Here is a 20,958-nt window from a genome sequence, read left to right on the forward strand (position 1 = left end):
TCTTTCATTATATTTTTTCCTGATGCTTATCAGAAGAGAAGGGACTGAGGCTCATGCTTTCTCTGATTGCCTGAGCTGTACAGATGTTTTATTTCAATGGCCGTTTTTCAAAAAGTTTGAACTTCTATCCTTCGTACAGGACATTAAACATAGTCCAGATATAATGCAAATGAAACAGCAGAGTACTTGAGGTCGTCATTTAGTCGTGGAGCCATAGCTATTCTTTTTTTTAGGGCCTTTTTACCTTTATTTGGATAGTATTGTAGTTGACAGGAAAGTGTTGGGTGGAGATAAGGGAGCGAGACGTAGAGACGGGATTCAAACTTGGATCGCCGTGAGCGCACTGGCGCACTAACCATGGGGCTATCGACACCAACTCCCTAGCTCGCCTTATTATAAAAGTACAACATGATTTTTCTCTTGAGTTTATTTCATGTTGTACAAATGTTTTTTATTCAAGTTAAAGGTACAAAGGCAGTAATTATTGAAGTGTTAAGATTAGATAGAAAATATAGACGTTTTCAGCACTAACAACATAAATAAACGGCTTTTGTGGAAGAAAATGTAAGTGGAACAATGTTATTTTATGCAAGGATCTTGTTCTAGTTCTAATTCAGTTTAGCCACCAGTCAATAAAACAAACTGGGACCGAAAACTAACTTCTGCTCAGACGCGTATAAGTGACAACGTGCATGCATCTGATAAAAGCGTCTATATGTGAGTCAAGTTATGAAAGTTAACTTCAGCTTAAACGATAATAACAAATAACAGACTTCATACGAAGAATAAAGAGAAATTAATAAATAAGACCAAAATTCTGCCAGTTAGAAATATCCAAAGCGAATATTACATGTTTGACATTAGACACCGAAAAATATCATAAGGTCTTGCAAAGGTAAGGCTGCTCTCGGCGTGTACATGAGCGCTGTCTGTCCTCTGATTGCCTGTAAATCTTTACTAAGTGACTACAGAGTTGAAGTTTATTCATCTATGTTCTTACCTAAACAGCTCTTAAAAATTACAGACACAGAACAAATAATACTTCAAATATTATGAAGGGTTTCTGCTCCATTCTAGTTGATGCGAAATGCATTTTGGGAAACTTTGCCCTAAGTACTGATGCATTCTTGATAAAAGAGGCGGATCAAGAACACATCTGTGTTTTTAAGTTGAAATCAGAACAGTACTTGTGCCCTGACCTTTCACAAATTCACAAGTACAGACAATAATGCACATTGAGGAAAAGAGCTCATGTTTTTGAGTGAATCTTTTAGATGAACGTATCATTTTATTCTGTGACTGTTGTGATTGGTTTTTTTTCTGCCTTTTAAAGAGGATTTTTGTTATTTTGGCTATTATTATTGTTTTTTATGTGAACCATCTGATATATTTAAAATATATAGTAAAATTATGCCTCCTGCTTTTTCATTTTGTAATCAAGTTGAACAAATTCAATGGCTTAATAAATCTGAAGGAATCAGTTTGGTTATTTGATTTGCTGGATCTCTATCAATACATCAGCATGATAATTAACTGTCTTTGCCCTTATTTGATTGACAGATTAACAGGGGCGGGGTTAAGTCCTCTGACAGAGGAGCACCGGGCATATGGAGATTCTACGAAACAGATAAAGAAGAAATTGTCCAGTCAAGGGTTTGGCCGTCTGAGTTCCACACAGGTCAGTATCTCTAAAGATGATCCCATCTCTGCCCTTTCAGTCATGTTAACTAGCAGGTTTAATAAGAGAAATACACCCACCTAAAGGATTATTAGGAACACCCGTTCAATTTCTCATTTATATAATTATCACATGGAAGTTGCTTCAATGCATTTAGGGGTGTGGTCCTGGTCAAGACAATCTCCTGAACTCCAAACTGATGTCAGAATGGGAAAGAAAGGTGATTTAAGCAATTTTGAGCGTGGCATGGTTGTTGGTGCCAGACGGGCCGGTCTGAGTATTTCACAATCTGCTCAGTTACTGGGATTTTCACGCACAACCATTTCTAGGGTTTACAAAGAATGATGTGAAAAGGGAAAAACATCCAGTATGCAGCAGTCCTGTGGGTGAAAATGCCTTGTTGATGCTAGAGGTCAGAGGAGAATGGTCACATTGTCCACTACGGGAGTGCGAGATGGGATAGCATTGAATACGCATCCATTAGATAACAGCAGAACCCAGTGTAAATAACCATATTATATTTTCCTAATTACAGTTTATTTTTACCATCAAATGTCAAAGTGTGGAAATGGAGAGAAGCGATTGTCTGGGAGCTTGACGGCTCTATGTTATAATATTGTTATAATGATGTTCATAACAAAACCGGCATGAAGAAACCTATTATTTATACCTCTCATTTATGCTGTGATTTTGTCAAGGCGTACAACATAATTGCTGTAAAAATATATAAATGCTTCGGTGACCCCCGTGTTTCAGGTGATCTGTGATTTGTAAAAGAAACATTGCTTGCTGGTGTGCGTACGCATGGTTTTATAAATCGGAATATTTTTTGCGTACGCTATTTTTGGCTTTTGTGAGTACGTAGACTTTTAGTAAGGATCCTAAACACAGTTTTATAAATGAGGCCCCAGAGCTGTAATCTCTAAAAATCTTTCCTAAACAGGTTTTAGATTAATCCAGGACTAGGCCTTAGTTATATTAGGACTTTTAACTTTTAAGTAGTTTTAACAGACATACCTTAAAAAACAATACTAATATGTATATTAAAACAAAACATTGGCAATGATATATGTTAAGATTTGTCAGTGCAAGATGTTTTTAAATGAAAGCAGATCAAACTTTGGTCTGGGACTATAAGCCTGTTTGGGATATTACCCCTAAGTTGCCCCACAAAAGTAATAAAAATGTAGTCCATATTTTTTTTTTTGAGCTTGATAGCTGTAGAGATGTGCTTCTCTATGCTGTATTTGTGTTATTTTTTGGGAGGTTTGATGTTTTGTTTCTTTGCTCTCTGCTCCTCTCAGATGAAGTCACAGTGCTGTCGAAAGATCAGTCTCCATGATCAACACGTAACACAGTTAAAGCAGAAGGCTTCAGGTGCACAAGCTTTGTCTGGACCTTCATCACAGGACAGAGAGTCTTCCTCAGTGTCTAAGAGCCTTTACTCCAAACAGACATACTCCAAACCCAGCACAGCCAATGAGTCGGAGACCTTAAGTGACACAGGTAAAAATAAATCACACTGAAGTATACAACCATTATAGGCACTCACTTTTGAAAGCGATAAACTGAGCTAAATGACATGGGACTAATTAGACAAGAAATCAGTGTCCTTAAATCACTGGAAGCAGGTGATGCCACAGAAACGTTTGCCTTACTACTCTGTGGTGCTTGGGGGTTTAACCTGTGTGATGGTCAGGAATTACCATAGCTCAACTGGTCGAGCCTCGCGTTTAAGGTGAAAGGTTCGATCTCAGAGAACACACATACTAATGAAAACCTTGAATACACTGTATGTCACTTATCCAGATTGTTTACCAAATGCGTAAATGTTTTTCAATTCAAATAATATTTAAAACAGTGGATAAGGTACCATGTAAAAATAACACATTACATATAAATGAACCTGCATTTTGATTGGTGGTGATGCTCCAATGTCATGACAATACACGCAGCATGAGATTAACCTCATGAGTTTTTACTCCAGCTAGAGGGCGCTTCACTACTATAAGTTATAATAAACTGATTGCACAAACCATCTACATCATGGGTCATTAACTACTATACTTCGAGGGACAGATTTGTAAAATGATGCGGGCCAAACTTTTACTCCTTTTCTACCTTTTATATATGTTTTAGTTTTACCTATTATATATTATTATTATAATTATGTTATAACTTATTTAGTTTTTATTACTTTTTGTTATAGGTCATATATTACAGAATCTGCATTTTCAAAATTCTTGTTTATAAGTGTTTAACTTTCGTAAATTGTAACATTTTAAGTATTCACAACATATAGCCAGTTTGACTAAAATTGCACTTCATGTTTTCTTTTTTTATATATTTTAAAGATATATAGGCTAAACAATTGTACACTACATTCAGACATGGTTGTCAGAGTCGCCCCCTAGTGATAGTCATAATGAAATGTAATTTTAATTGTAAATTCTTGTCAACATCAGAGAGAAGCTCATTCCAGCGCAAGAGTCTTTAATCTTTGAATATATATGAAGAGTTTCGTTGCAAAACGAGATAACGTTTTTAATTTTTTTGTCAAAATGTTTATTATTATGTTATCATGTTATTATTTTGTTTAATTGTGCTACTTAACTGTATTTTTTAAGTTATGAAGGTTTAATTCAAAACAAACCAACTGCAGTCATATAAATGACTGGATTGCGCATGACGTCACACTTGTGAAGCCACCGTGCCGCCATGTTGGTATACCCAAACGTTCTATTACATCAATGGATGTTATCAGATTTTAATGATAAAAGATCATTTTACTCGTCTTTGTTTTTATATGTGAAGTTACCCTGTACATTATTACAACACAAACGTCCAAAGCATGTAAATAGTTATTTACTGAAAGTTGTACATTTTGCGTTTTAATCAGTTATTATACATTCATCTTTATTACAGTATCAGATCAGCAGACAGACCGCAGCATATTTAGTATTAATGACAATAAACGTGCTCATTCTGAAATCTAAATAAAGATTCATGCTTTGTACCGTATGTGCATGCAATAATTTGCTAGTTTTGTAATTATGTTATCTAAACTTACAAGTTACCTAAACTTATTTAGAGAAATAACGCTGACCGTCACAGTGTAGCTGAATGTCAAAAAAAAACTTTATTTATACCCGTGTCATTAACAAATGCAACAGACACACTCACCTTAACGTTTTTTTATAAATCCATTATCCTGCCCGATTAAAACATAAACATTGCAAATAACACCAGAATTAACAAATAATTAACGTACACATATCCTAAAAATTAACCTTGTGTAACTGATATGCTGTAAAGGGGGTACATTTTGATCATGATTTTTAATGGAAGTCAATGATGCTGGCTTCACCTCACGCAGTTACGTCAAGCGTTCTATGCGCAATCCAGTCTTTTATATAGATCAGTGATTGGAATGCACAACCAAAAAACGAGATTTCTGAAAAATAAAAAACTGAGTCTCATTTTGCAACAAAACTCTTCATTTATAGTTAATAATTGACTTATCAGTAGTCAATCATTTTTAAAGGATTCAAGTATTACTGATAAAGTTAAACAAAACATGATTTATAATTTTGACTGCATTTGGCCGGTGAGCTGCCAATTGACTAGCCCTGATATATAATGACGAGGGGGACAAACTTGAAAAAAACACAATGCCAAAAAATCTGCCTTATACATCTTTACATGGGGTTTTGCAATTCTCTTATACTCCATTGAAATAAGTATGTAGTATAAAGTGAGAGTGATAGTGTCTGTCTCTTTTTAAGCTACCAGTGGTGACAGTGGGCCACAGGAGTCCTGGAAGAGGCTCAAACCAGCAGCGGTTAAAAGGGGAAGGAAGAAAAGTGCTGGAAATGCAGCAGGTTTGCAGGCGGCACGACGAAGCAGAAACTTACAGGACAGAAGACCGGAAGTGGACGCGGACAGGGAGACATCCCCACCCGAGAGCGAGTCCTCTGAACAAGGTGAGTGTCGGGCAAAAGTTAGACAATAGATTGGTGATGTGGCACAATTCTTTACACAGCTTGGTCTACAGCTAGGTCTACTTTGCTTTCTTTTCTTTTCTCTCTCTCTCTCTCTTTCTCTCTCTCTCTCTCTCTCTCTTTTATTTATTTAATACAGTTTTTACAATCACTTTGCTACTATTTTCAGAACCTTGATGTCATTTTCACAACTCTAGACACAAAACACACAACCAATGACCAAAATGCAATTTTTTTCAAAACTCTTAACCTCTTTCTCAATTGCTTGGATACAATGCACATAAAACTTAGATCATTTGTTCATTCAAGAAAAATCACCTGTTCAATACACAACTTAACTTCAAAGTACTACTATTTCAAAAGGCATTTCACACATTTCATCAAATAAGTGTCTACAGTATTCATTTCCTTACAATTATCTAACTAGTACAACTGCTCAAAATGATAAGTAACTGTTGCATTACTCTTAATAGTTTACTGAAAGTCATGAAAGTTTCACGATAACGAGATTCATTGTCACCAATAAGCATAGAGCATGAGCCAATTATCACTGCACTGTATAGATGCAGGCCCTTGTAACTGCTTGTTCAATTCTGATGATTTAGTGCACATTGTGTAATGATGTGATCTACTGTATATGTTGTGATTGTATTGTAGTGTTTTCCATTAATATATTACAAACTTTGTTCAATGATTCCACTGTGTCTGTTGTAGTCTCTCTACTACTGCAGTACTTTTACAGAGATGTATTTACTGTACATGTAGTACCATAATGAAACCATAATGATCACTTATTTTGTTTTACTTGATGATTGTACGAACAATGACACAGTGAAACTATCAGTTGCTTGGTTTTCATGATACAGAAGAAGATGAAGAGGAGGGCAGTTATGGCAGTGAGGAAGGCCGAGACATCAAAGCTTCAGCATACAGGAATCTGTCATTCAGCCCAGCTATCACAGGCCCCTCCCATTTCTCTGTCGTCAAACTGGAAGCCAATCAAAAGGCAAAGATTAAGAGAGAACGACAGGAGCTTTACGGTAAATTCACTAAGAATTAATTTCATCTGTTGAATGCAATTTGTGCTTATTTATTAGCTAATGAGTCACTAGATAAACTACATGAATAGAAATTAAGTAACATTACAAACACATCCATAACTATGTGTGCTGAATACCGCAGTTCCCTTTCAGTCGGTCACTACGACGTCACGTCGTGACCGACGAATTGGGAACCGCTCCGCGGGTGACCTATCTACTTCGAGAAACTATAAAAACGCCAATGAACTTGGCATGCAGGTATTTGCATAATGCCGGCGCCGCCCCGCCAGGTGCGTATATAAGCCGCAGGTGCACAATACCAAATTAGCTTTTATTGCTTCGAAGCCGGCAGACATCTGCTCTCGAGAAGCTTTCTATCTGATCTTCGTAGATCCTGTTCTGGAAGGGAAGAAAATAAGATCTCAGCTTGCTGAAGTTGGTTGGGCAAAGACACCTCAGCGGAGGCTCGCAGTGTTTTTTCTCCACCCTTTCTCTCTCTCTCTCTGTCTCTTTAATTTAGGACTTGAGTTCGAGTGAGTGCGTTGCCTCTCCCTGTGTGTTTCACCAGCTCGCACAAAAGAGTGATTTCCCTAAAAGAGCAGCACGTTTGAGCTTTGTGTCTTTTTAAAGACAGCCACTCATTCGTGTCACGGTCGGGGTCGTCTTTTTAAAGATGGATTTCCGTCCGTGTTCGGTTTCTGGATGCGGTGTGTTCATCGCCCCCCGGGATGGCCACCAGCGTTGTCTTTCGTGTCTGGGGCTCCAGCACGCAGAGGCAGCGTTGCGTGATAGTTCATGCTCCATCTGTGAGGGCATGACTATGGCGGATTTGCGGAGACGGGTGTCGTTTCTCCGGGAACGGCGCCCGCCTTCCAAGTCTGGTGCTGCTAAGAGCGCAGCTACCAGACTTGCGAAGGATGATCTCCGTATAACGGTGCTGGGTCGGTCTGCTGGTTCGTCCAGCAGCTCCCAGCGCCCTGATCCGTTGCCAGCGGAGGTCCCGATGGAGACGAGCGGCCCGTGTTCTACGGTGTCCTCGCGCTCTGTCGAGCCTCCACCCGACGCGATGTCCACCGTAACATCGGAAGGGGGGTTGTCAGCCTCGGACGTCGATCCGGATCCGCTCCCGCCTTCGGGCCAGGTTGCGGCTTCTGCGTTCGACCCCGAGATGGCAGCCATGCTCGCCCGGGCGGCGGAGGCGGTTGGCTTGGAGTGGACTAAACCTCCCCCACCTGAACCGTCCCGCCTCGATGATTGGTTCTTCGGGGGTGCCAGGGCTTCTCAGTCCTCGCCCCCCGTGCCTTTCTTCCCCGAGGTGCATGAAGAGCTGACGCGGTCGTGGAAAACCCCGTTTTCCGCCCGGAACCGACCGTTTCAGCCTTCACCCCTCACCTCTCTCGAGGGTGGAGATGCCAAGGGGTACACTGGTATCCCGTCAGTGGAGCGGCCGGTCGCGATGCAGTTGTGTCCGGCCGGTGTCGCTTCCTCCTGGCGGGACCAGCCTACTCTCCCCTCACGGGCCTGTAAGCAGTCTTCGTTGCTGTCCGGTGCTGCTTACAAGGCTTGTGGGGAGGCAGCCTCTGCCCTGCATGCCATGGCATTGCTGCAGGTCCACCAGGCTAAGGCTCTGAGGGACCTGCACGCGGGAGGTCACGACTCGGCGGAGTTCTCTGAACTGCGTGCGGCTACGGATCTGGCGCTCCGTGCGACCAAGGTCACCGCACGCGCCGTCGGGCGTGCGATGTCTACCCTGGTAGTCCAGGAACGCCATCTCTGGCTGTGTCTGGCGGACATGAAGGATGCTGATAAGACCCGGCTCCTGAATGCTCCGGTTTCCCAGACCGGCCTGTTCGGCGAGACGGTCAAGGAGTTTGCCCAGCAATTCTCCGCGGCCAAGAAGCAGACTGAGGCCATCGCTCAGATCATGCCACGTCGGAAGCGTCCTGCGCCTGCCCCGTCCACGTCGGCACCTCAGCCTGCTCCTCGCCGAGGGCGTCCTGCGGCGGCCGCCTCCGTTCCTCCCCGGGGCTCTTCTAAGAAGCGAGGAACCGGTCGTCAGCAGCCCGCCCCGCCCGCTCAGCCCGCTTCAAAGGGTGGAAAAAGAAAATCGAAGCGGCCCTGAGACGGGCGACCTAGAGATGGAGGGGATCGCTCTTCGGGAGATGGTGAAAGCACCACTCCCCCCACCGGAGGAGGGCCGGTTGGGGAATCCTTTGTTTCAATTTTCTGTTCCGCCGACTTTTCAGTCGGCACCCACAATTCCACAAAAAGAGCGAATTCCACTTCCATCTCTAGGTCTTCAGATGAGCGCCGGAGACACGAGCGGGCTCATAACCCCCCCTCGTTCTCCGACTCATCAGAGGAGTACGAGAGCAACGCACAGGCTCATAACCCCATCGCGCTCTCTGACTTCTCAGGGGAAAGAAGACAATCACGGGCTCATAACCCATCGTCTTCCTCCCCCTTCGCCAGAGGGTGCATCGAGTGGCGTGAGGTGTCTTCAGCAGAGCCTCCCTTACTCACCCACCCAGCAGCGGACTCAGGTGAGTGTTATCATGCACAACACTGCTGTCGGTGCGGCCAATACGCACACACCGGCGATCACCTCCGTTGCGCCCGCCGCGGGTACACCGATCGTGCCTTTAGTCCCTCTCGCACGGTGTCTGGGGACGTGGGAACAGCTTCCCAGCCCGTCGCGTTGGCTTTTACGCACGATTCGTCTCGGCTACGCGATCCAATTTGCCCGGCGTCCCCCCAAATTCTCCGGCGTTCGTTTCACTGCGGTGAGAGCTGCCGATGCGCACGTCCTCCGTGCGGAGATCGCTGTCCTACTGGCGAAGGACGCGATCGAGCCGGTCCCTCCAGCCGAGATGAGGTCGGGGTTTTACAGCCCTTACTTTATTGTACCCAAGAAAAGCGGCGGCTTGCGACCGATCCTGGACCTGCGTTCGCTGAACCGTGCACTTCACAGAATGCCGTTCAAGATGCTGACGCCCAAGCGCATATTTCCATGCAGTCGTCCAAACAATTGGTTCGCATCCATCGACCTGAAGGACGCGTACTTCCACGTATCGATTCTCCCCCGGCACAGGCCGTTTCTCCGCTTTGCGTTCGAGGGGCGAGCATACCAGTACAAAGTCCTCCCATTCGGGCTCTCTCTGTCTCCCCGTGTATTCACCAAAGTAGTGGAGGGGGCTTTAAAACCCCTGAGAGAGAAAGGTGTGCGCATTCTCGCGTATTTAGACGGTTGGCTCATAATAGCTCAAACACGTCAGACGCTGTGCGATCACAGAGATTTAACTCTAAAACACCTCGCTCGTTTGGGTCTTCGGGTCAACTGGGAAAAGAGCAAGCTTTGCCCCGTGCAGAGAATCTCTTTTCTCGGGATGGAACTGGACTCGATCAATTTGACAGCTCGTCTAACAGAAGCGCGTGTACAGTCGATTCTGACTTGCCTGAATACATTCAAGAGCAAGAGCGCGGTCCCGCTGAAACAATTTCAGAAGCTCCTGGGGCATATGGCAGCAGCCGCAGCTGTAACTCCGCTCGGACTGCTTCATATGCGACCGCTTCAGCATTGGCTTCACGATCGAGTCCCGAGGAGAGCGTGGCTGCGCGGCATTCACCGTGTTATCATTACACCTGCGTGTCGTCGCACTTTCACTCCGTGGTCAGACCGTGCGTTTCTCCGAGCCGGTGTGCCTCTGAGACAGGTCTCCAGGCATGCAATAGTATGCACAGATGCTTCGGACACGGGGTGGGGGGCCACGTACGATGGGCTTGCGGCTTCGGGGGTCTGGACGGCACCCCAGCTGCATTGGCACATAAATTGCCGAGAAATGTGGGCTGTATATCTTGCGCTCGTCCGTTTCAGCAACGAGTTACAGGGCAAAGATGTATTAGTACGCACAGACAACACTGCGACCGTGGCGTACATCAATCGTCAAGGCGGTTTACGCTCGCGTCACCTGTCGCATCTCGCCCGTCATCTCCTCACTTGGAGTCAGAAGAATTTGAGGTCTCTTCGTGCCATTTACATCCCGGGCACGCTCAATGTAGAGGCGGATGCGCTCTCTCGGGCTGCGCGTCCCGGCGAATGGCGACTCCACCCTATTGCGGTTCAGCAGATTTGGAGACGTTTCGGCAAAGCGCAGATAGATCTGTTTGCTTCCCCAGAGACGACCCATTGTCGCCTGTTCTATTCACTAGCCGACGACTCGCTCGGCGTGGATGCATTGGCACACAGCTGGCCGCGAAACATGCGCAAATACGCGTTCCCTCCGGTGAGCCTCATTGCGCAAACCCTATGCAAAATCCGGGAGGACGAGGAGAGCGTGCTGTTGGTGGCACCGTATTGGACAACCAGGAGTTGGTTTCCAGAACTCTCTCTCCTCGCGACAGCCCCTCCGTGGAAGATTCCCCTGAGGAAGGACCTTCTTTCTCAACAAGAGGGCACATTATGGCACCCGCGCCCCGACCTGTGGAACCTCCATGTGTGGTCTCTGGACGGGGCACGGAGGATTTGAGTGATTTACCGCAAGAGGTATCTAACACTATTGCTGCTGCGCGAGCGCCGTCTACGAGACAGGCTTACGCGCTTAAATGGAACCTGTTTGTCGACTGGTGTTCTTCCCAAAGTGAAAACCCCCGAGAATGCCCGATTAGTGTTGTGCTTTTATATCTCCAGCGCCGTTTGGAGAATAGGCTGTCACCATCCACTATTAAGGTCGATATAGCTGCGATATCAGCTCACCATTCACCCGTAAACGGTAGGACAGTGGGTCAGCACGACCTGGTCATTAGATTTCTTAGAGGCGCTCGAAGACTGAATCCTTCGCGTCCTCCCTCTATTCCTCCATGGGACCTGTCCTTGGTGCTGAAATCACTCCAGGAAGCCCCATTTGAGCCTCTGCATAGTGTGAGTGTTAAATTTCTTACTATGAAAACATTAACTCTCCTTGCTTTGGCTTCTGTTAAGAGGATAGGGGATATTCATGCATTTTCGGTCGATGAATCGTGCCTTCAGTTCGGGCCGGCTGCATCCAGCGTAACACTGAGACCCCGGCCCGGCTTTGTGCCCAAAGTTCCCACCACTCCTTTCAGAGATCAAGTGGTGAACCTCCAAGCGCTGCCTTTGGAGGAGGCAGACCCAGCCATGGCTTTGTTATGCCCTGTTCGTGCACTACGTGTGTATATAGACAGGACGCAAAGTTTTAGGACCTCAGATCAGCTCTTTGTTTGTTACGGTGGTCAGCAGAAAGGAAAATCTGTCACCAAGCAGAGGATGTCCCATTGGATTGTGGATACTATAGCCCTTGCATATCAAAAGCAGAATGTGCCTTGTCCATTTAATTTACGTGCTCACTCTACACGCAGTGTGGCATCATCTTGGGCACTGGCTCGCGGTTCCTCGCTAACAGATATTTGTAGAGCTGCAGGCTGGGCGACACCTAATACGTTCAAAAGATTCTATAGTGTTCGTGTCGAACCGGTTTCCACTCGGGTTCTTTCTACTAACTAGTTAAGAATGCCGAGGGTCGGCTCGTGTGTCGGCTTGGAGCCTCTATTTTGGTGCTGCACATCTGCACCAATATGGAAGGCCATCGGGGCAAAAACGTCAAAAAAAAAACTGTTTTTGCCTCTCCTCCACCGCCCTGATAGCTGGTGTTGCGGAGCATCCGCTGTCAACCTATCACTGATGTATTCTCTGTAAACCTGTGTAGGCTAGGCGTCCACATTTGTCCCCTACGTGGGGTTCATTTGTGTGTATACTCCGTGGGGTACTAATCCTCCACGTTTTCCTTAGCAGAGCCTGCTCTGCATCTCTCTGCATACTATGTTTTGTTCAGAGACTTTTTATGAGCAACCTATCGGTTGTTTCATATTTTTATGTCATCCATTCAACCTTCTTAGGGGATGGCTTCCGCAGTGTTCTAGCTCCGCTCAGTTTAGACGCTTCCCCAGTTCGCTGCTTCACTATCGTGGGTTAAGGAACAGGTAGTGACCGGCCTTCTGCATTTCGCCTTAGGTTCCGCCCCCTATGTGGAGGGCGGAGGGCTTTTACAGACACTGGAAGGGTTCAGCTGCAGTGGCGTTTTGGTAGGGATTCCCAATTCGTCGGTCACGACGTGACGTCGTAGTGACCGACTGAAAGGGAACGTCTCGGTTACGTATGTAACCCTCGTTCCCTGAAGGAAGGGAACGGAGACGTCACGTCCCGTCGCCACAGTTTGCTGTTCCATTGCTGTTTTTCAGGCCGGGCACTGTTGCTCGGCTTCTCAGCAATAATATAGCTAATTTGGTATTGTGCACCTGCGGCTTATATACGCACCTGGCGGGGCGGCGCCGGCATTATGCAAATACCTGCATGCCAAGTTCATTGGCGTTTTTATAGTTTCTCGAAGTAGATAGGTCACCCGCGGAGCGGTTCCCAATTCGTCGGTCACGACGTGACGTCTCCGTTCCCTTCCTTCAGGGAACGAGGGTTACATACGTAACCGAGACGTTTTTCTTTATCTTGTGGTTCAGTACTACATGCTAGTTTGTTGAAGATAGAGCTCTGACTATTCTGTAAAAAGTCTAATACACATAGAAATAAAGAGTGACCGTGACCTAACTGAAATGTACCAGCACCGGAAGTGAAACTTGATCATGGATGTTTTCTCTGACCACTCTATCTTTTTGTATAAAAACCTCAGGCTCTCAGCTTCACTTGGTAACAGAAGGGGACGTGAAGGTAAAGCAACGCGGCCCCTGTAGATCCGTCCCTATTACGGTCTCCAAACCTCCGGGTGTCAGACGGAGACCAGGCAGGCCCAGACTGCAGGACAAACGCTGGCCTGGGATCACGGCCCGCTCGGGTCATTACAGAAAGAATATCACGTTTCCCAGCAGCACCGGCGAGAGGCTGAAGAGAGCAACACGGAGGAGCTCCATGTTAAGAGTCACGGTAAGAGACGTGAGCAGAGAACATACGTCACACATACAGAGATCCTCATATGAACCATACAACCAGCTGACATTAAAGGAATAGTTCAACTGAAATTTAAAGTATTCCCTATAATTCATCTTATGACCATTTGGCCATTCATATTTTGAGTGTATTTAGTGAATTTTTTTTTTGAAAGTTCTTTAATTTGATATATTGTATGTTTATATATTTAAAGAAGACATTTTTCTGGAAGACATTTAACCTTTGTGAAAATCATAAAAAATGCTGAAGCTGGCTGGCAACTTAAAAAAAAAACGCTGACTGGGAAAGAGTTAAAGTAATACCCGTCTGTCTGTTGTGTTTTTAAAAATGTCTTCCTCACGATCAATTAGAATGTACCTCGCTCAATAGAGAGCAGCAGTCAGAGAGCCTCTCTTCATTACAAAGAGTTGGAAGTTGGATTTTACAAGCTTTTAACTTTAAATGACCATTCAACTGTACATGTGGAGATAGGTTACGTTAAAGGGACATTTCACCTGTAGAAACATTCTTTATTAATCTTTAGTGGGTCATATTTGTAGTCGAAATGTAACATAAATGTATAATTTGGTGCCTATTTGACCGAGAAAAGACAGAACATGACTTTAGGGTGCATTTGTATGGAAAACTACAACTCCCACAATGCACAGATCTGCAAGCCCCCACCACTTATCCAGAACACCACTCCGCTATATGCTATTGTGTACATAAATGCCATGTTAGTATGAGAGAGAAAATAGAAACACACACTTTATAGTTCCAATCACGCTTCCAGTCTAGGATTCTAAGCTATGTATCCATGGCGCCGCTGTCCATATGCGGTACAACGCTTGGGTGGTTGGTTCACCACACAAACGAATTGTGTCGTAGGAGCAGGCTTCACTCAGTGTCTTATTTATTTTTGAGAGTGCTTGGCCAAACGTGTAAATCCCAAAGAAGAAAATGCTTCACCCTGCACACAAACGCCTCCACTGCACAATATGTTTACTCCACAGACGCGCCGGCTCAGCACCTGTGCTTGTAAGCCGACACGCGTCTGTGAAACAAACACGCCGAAACGCTAAGTACCTCTCTTCCCCGGGACCATTCACCTCACAAACGTACATATCCTGATCTGATGCAGACATTTCGTACACAGCGAGAGTACAGGCACTACTAACCATCCAAGTTCTTCTACACAGCAGAGGCCGAGGCCTCCTCCCCGGGCTTCTCTGCCTTCTGTTCCTCCATCTGCCTCAGCTCTTCCCTGTATTGTGGCTCATAAAGGTGCCACAAACCACAGATTAGAGCATCACACTTGCGAAATCACCCTCTTCCATATTATATTGATTACCTTCCGCTATTATAGTAACTTGAAGTCTGGCTCGCTCCACATCGTCTGTTAGCTTAGCATAGCTTAGCCCCGCCATGTGAGTATTTAACGAGAGGCAGGTGCAGTACCTAATCAGCTATTTTCAATGAGAAAGCCGAGCATAGTGCCCAGTCAGTATCTGCAGTGAACCAGCAAACTGCGGCGATGGGACTTGAAGTCTCTGTTCCCTTCTTTTTGTGAATGAGGGTTACATCTGTAACCAAGATGTTCCCTTTCAGTCGGTCACTTCTACATCATGTATTCCGTATTCCACTTTAGCGAATAAGTGTGTCTCGTAGACTGCACCCATGCTGCAGTGATGGTGTTAGATACTGCTTACGGTAAATCACTCAGAACCTCTGCGCCCCGTTCAGAGACCAGACGTGGAGATTCCACAAATGGAAGCGTGGGAGTAAGAGAAAGAAGGTCCTTTCTCAGGGGAATCAGCCAGGGGGTCTTTCGCAAGGAGCATGACTTTGGGAAACCAGTTCATAAGGAGCAACCAGTAAAATGTTCTCCTCATCCTCCCTGACTTTGAACAGTGTCTGTGCGAAAAGGCTCACTGGGGAAAACGCATATTTGCTCAAACCCCATGGCCAGCTGTTTGCCAGTGCATCCACGACGAGTGAATCGTCGGTTAGTGAATAGAACAGGCGACAGTGGATTTTCTGTGGAGATGCAAACAGATCTATCTGCACTCTGTCGAAACTTTTCCAAATCAGCTGAACTGACAGGGGGTGGAGTCCCATTCTCCGGGGCACGCTGCTCTTAAAATGTACATCAGCCGCAACATTGGCTGTCTAGGAATATGAATGGCACTAAGAGATCTCAGATTCTTCTGACTCCAAAGTAGGAGATGAGGGGTAAGATGAGCAAGCAACAGGTATTGGAAATAGGTCAAAAACATCCGAATCTGTCAATGCAATCAGCCACACTTTAAAAAATCAACCAAAGAATTATGACAATGAATAACACGCCCAACTACAAAATGTAGAAATTGTGGAAGTCTCTTTCCTCACAAAATGGTATGTCCAGCAAAAGGCAGAGTTTGTTATGCTTGTGGTAAACCCCATCATTTTTCAAAAGTGTGCCGATTCTCCAACAAAATGAAGAGACACACAACACAAAAAAATTCAGGCGTATGGTGCAAAACAAACAACAGAACAAAGTTCATCACGCCTATGTGACACAAACATACCTGCACTTATTGATTCAGGAGCTTCTGTGAACATCCTCAGCGAGACCACATACAAATCTCTAGTGCAACCACCAGAATTACGACCGTACAACATCCAAATATTCTCCTATGGTTCAAAACAGGCACTTCCTATTCTCGGAACATTCACATGCACTTTGAAATCTCGCAGCGCATGACTCGTGGAACCTTTTATGTGATACCTAGTAATGGCTGCTCTCTAATCAGCTACCGAAGAATTCATGGGATGCAGTGTAGCAGATAAACTCATAAAGCACCCAGAGTTGTTCCAAGGGATAGGAAAGCTCAAAGATTTCCAAGTCACTTTACACATAAACCCTGATTTTCAACCAACATGCCAACCTCATCGGAGAGTACCAGTCCATATAAGAAGAAAAGTGGAAGCTGAACTAAAAACGCTGGAAGACAGTAATATCATAGAAACCATAACTGGCCCCACACCATGGGTTTCCCCCATAGGCGCACCTCCAAAACCAAAAGACCCAGAAAAAGTGAAAATTTGTGTTGATATGAGGTAAGCCAATGTTGTCATTGTGCGTGAACGTCACCTCACACCAACAATGAATGACATCATACATGAATTGAATGGTGCCACAGTATTTTCAAAGCTGGACCTTGAGGCTGGATACCATCAGCTTAAACTGCATCCTGACAGCAGATATATCACCAAATTCTCGACACATCTTGGTCTGAGGAAATACAAACGTCTCAACTTTGGAACTTTGTCTGCTGCCGAAGTATTTAAAAATGCAATCAGACAAACACTTCAAGGTATTTGTGGTGTCATGAATTTGCACAGCAAATGTGAGTTCAACAAGGGGTATTGAGCAAGAGTCACCATTTAATTACCTCAAAGAGCTCATAGTCGATGCTACCCCAGTGGGTTTAGGTGCATTTCTGCTGCAGAACCAAAATGGACAGCAATCCATTGTTGCATATGCCAGCAAAGCTCTTACTGATGTTGAAAGATGCTATAGTCAAACAGAGAATGTAAGGCACTGGCAATCTTGTGGAGTTGTAAAAACTTTCACCTTTACATTTACGGAAATCCGTTAACACTGATAACAGATCACAAACCTCTTGAGCTCATCTGGAACATCCATGCTCCAAACCACCCGCTCCGATTGAGCGTTGGGGACTCAGACTTTAACCTTATGATTTCACTGTGAAGTACAAAAAAGGCTCAGACAATCCAGCAGACTATGTCTTGTCACCCTTTTTTCACACATGCCATGCAACACTCGAGCTACAAAAGTTGCAGAAGAATACATAAACAATACAGCACACCAAAAGCCAGGACTATTGATCAAATCACACAGGAAACCCTGAACAGCCCAGTCCTCCAAAAAGTGTCAACTTTCATCAACGGAAATGCTGTGATTCCTGTAATAGACAACATTTTCTTAATGTTTAGCATTGCAAAAATTGTAAAGACAGACAATGGACCCCCTTTCAACAGCAAATTCGCAGAGTACCTTGGATCCATCACTGCAAAGATTCATCCAGACCCTGGGCAAGGCACTCCACGTTGCAGGAGCCATACAGATTCCGTGGAGACAGCAGCTGTGCATCTTTTTAAGGGAGTATCGTGCAACACCACAAAGCACTACCAATACATCCCCAGCTGAGCTAATGTTTCACCGCAAGATTCGCACAATGATCCCAAACATAGCCACAGAAACACCCGTTGTGTCTGATCATGATCTGAGGAAAACGGACAGTGTAGCCAAAGCAAAAAATGAAAGCATATGCTGATTCCCGCCGAAATGCTTCCTCCTATACTCTACAGATTAGTGACCAAGCACTGCCTGGCAGCCCAAAAAACATAAACTCACAACACCCAACAATGCTGTTCCACACACTGTGACCGTGACCAAAGGCTCCATGATTACAGCAGCACGAGGTAGTTATTCCATCACTCGGTACACATCGTTCTTCAAAAGATTCCTCTCTCCTCAAAATGCAGTGCAATGTGAATGTGGTAATGATCTTCCAGAAGTTGTGACATCAACAAGATATCCCATTCAGCAAAATAGACCATCTCATGCATATCTTTCAAACTACAGTTTAAAGTAGAACTTCAAAGTCTGGACTCCGTAGTTGAGGTCAAACATGGAGTAATTCATACCCATGCCCATATTTAAATAACAGTATTCAGAAATAATGCTCATATTGATGTCTTTTCTGTGTTTAGAACTGTTAAAAATGTAAAAAAAAATTTGTTGTAATGTTCTCAGTAAAAAGATTGTTCTGAATGCGTTTGCGCTGTATGCAGACAGAAGTTCAGCAGATAGATGGCACTATGATGAGTGCGCATGTTTTGCAAAAGAGGTTTCAGTAAACGGAACATTGGTTCAACCACACATCATGCGTGTCTGTCTCTCTTAAATAAACTGAAACATCACACATCCTATCTATATTTTTTCTCTATGCACATTGCACATTGTGTAGTAAAAAGCTTAAATAATTGCATTTTTTTGAAGGAATTTTGTCAGATTCAGAATGATAATCAAAACATATACAGATTTTTAAATAATGTCTTTATTTTATATTCACGGTATTGCAGATTAACATAAACATTCATCAGGAAAAAAAATTATGCAAATGTTTTCTCTTAATTGACAAGATAACTCGTCAAAGGCGGGGAAAGAGTTAAAACCAGATTAAGAGAGATGTTTACATCTTTAAAAGTAGTCAGGATATTACTGACAGTTTGTTGTTTTATTTCTGATACTGTAGAGAAGTTACTGGTCGAGCGGAGCTCCGTCTCCAGACACTGATGATAACTGTGGTACAAGGAGAACCAGACTTCGAGAGGTACAAGCACACACATTCATTGAACAGCTTTTATTTCCTCTGTCTGATTAAGATGTAGTTTGATGTAAAGGTGATGATGGCACATCTGACGTTCTGTCTGGAGGTGTGAGGACAGTTCCCTTCATTTTCTTCAACTGATTCAGAGTTTCTGCTATTTCTGTGGTCCAGTCTAAAGGTCGAGCGGTCAGCCGTCTTTTCGAGAGTTTCGCTGCAGATGACGGCTTTCACCTGGGTGAGGACAGCAGCTTTTCAGATGAAGATGAGGAGAGGAAGCATTCATCTTACAGCAGAAATTCTCCTCCAGGTAACCAGAAACAACCTCAAAAAAGCTACTTCAGCTATTGAGAATGCACAGAAATTATTTGGCCAAAAAGAGTAAAAAAGCTTTTTCTGTGTTTGGCCGAACAAGTGAAAAGATGGAATAAACTTTACAGAACCATACGTTTTTTTAATGCGCAATTAAATAGCAACCAGCATATAGTGAGTCGCACATGCTTTTAAAATGTCAGTGAAAGCATTTAAAGTGCCCAAGAAAGACAAAAACATACAGCACTACAAGTTTTGTTTATCATTTAAAATCAAGACATCCTGAACAACATGCAGAGCACGAAAGAGACACCACAGCGATTATGATATGAGGGTGCTTGTCTGCTCCATGCACAAGCACGGACAGTGAGAGACTCTTTGGTGTGCTGCTGCATCTAACAAAAACATTTGTGTCATTTGCATGTGTTTCTAAGCCTCGCAAATGTTAACATTCAAGCAATTTTAAACAATATGACGTTAAAGTGAGCTGCTTTTTGTGACACATACTCAAATGTACACACACTCATAAGCGCACACACTGAGACACGCATTAAAAAAAGCACACCGATACAGATACACACAAAATTATCTCAAAATACCACAGTCTTGGCAAGTATTCTCATAAATCAGTCAGTTATGTTTTAAAGTGAATGTAAACAGTTCAGAAAGAAATGTGTGTCAGTATTTGAACCCGTGCTTATCCGATATTAAAGTGAAAATCACTTCTATAGCTTTAAAAAGATGAATTATTTATTTATAGAAAGAAGAAGGGTGTTATTATTTATTTGACTGTGTTTTTGTACCTGACTTTTGTATTGTCATTGCTTGTAATGTCTTGATTTGTTGTTATTTCATTTTCCCCTTTTTTATTGATCCAAAAATGATTAAATCCGTGACTCATAAACTGTTATGTAATGTGTTTAATCACAACATGATGAAATTTGAGAGTAGGCATTGAGGTCCACCCAATTTCACCAAGGTCCACTCAGTTTAAAATTTCTGGCCTTGCCACTGGTTGTAAGTTTCTTAAGGGAGAGAAAATGAATAGTGTATTTGCATTTTGTACAGGAATAGAAGATTGGATTAATATCCATTTGTTATAAATGTCACTGGAACAGTTTAAACAAATCAGATAACTATCTAATCAGAGAAGTGACCTGGTGTAAAACGCCATGTTGTTTCATGTTATGTAAAAAGGCAAATGTTCATTGTTAAATAATGTGAAAAAAAACATGTTCGGTATTTGGAGTGTTTCATTAAATTCAGCTTGGCCCAAGAATTTTCCTTTCGTTACATCCCTATCAGCTATAAAAGAGAGAGGTTTGCCTTTAAAATCCAGAACAGTGGCTTTTGGAAACTTGTTTAGTTTGTTTGAATGACAGAAATAGGTTACTGTAGATATAACAAGATTGGTTCAGTTTCAGAATTTGGAGTTGGGCACAATGTTTGGCAGACCAATAGCATCCAATTCATTCATTGCTTTTAAATATGTTAAAAACTTTGATATCTCATGTCTTCAATACAACGCTGAGAGATTTATTCATCCTATTTTGCAGCCTGTTTCTCTAGATGTATATAT

At 43.6% G+C, this 20,958-nt stretch overlaps 1 protein-coding gene across 3 annotated transcripts in view; it reads left to right on the forward strand.

Annotated features, from left to right (window-relative positions):
• Positions 1-20,958, forward strand: part of bahcc1a (BAH domain and coiled-coil containing 1a) — a 97,077-nt gene that overhangs the window by 60,894 nt on the left and 15,225 nt on the right. For all 3 annotated transcript variants that reach the window (XM_065263694.2, XM_065263693.2, XM_065263695.2), the window contains 7 exons: positions 1,561-1,678; positions 2,983-3,184; positions 5,464-5,661; positions 6,546-6,719; positions 13,418-13,668; positions 18,996-19,073; positions 19,242-19,377. In XM_065263694.2, coding sequence (XP_065119766.1) covers positions 1,561-1,678; positions 2,983-3,184; positions 5,464-5,661; positions 6,546-6,719; positions 13,418-13,668; positions 18,996-19,073; positions 19,242-19,377 — 1,157 coding nt within the window. The remainder of the gene's footprint in view (positions 1-1,560; positions 1,679-2,982; positions 3,185-5,463; positions 5,662-6,545; positions 6,720-13,417; positions 13,669-18,995; positions 19,074-19,241; positions 19,378-20,958) is intronic.

The sequence above is a fragment of the Paramisgurnus dabryanus genome, chromosome 3, assembly GCF_030506205.2.
Source record: "Paramisgurnus dabryanus chromosome 3, PD_genome_1.1, whole genome shotgun sequence".
NCBI lineage: Eukaryota > Metazoa > Chordata > Actinopteri > Cypriniformes > Cobitidae > Paramisgurnus > Paramisgurnus dabryanus.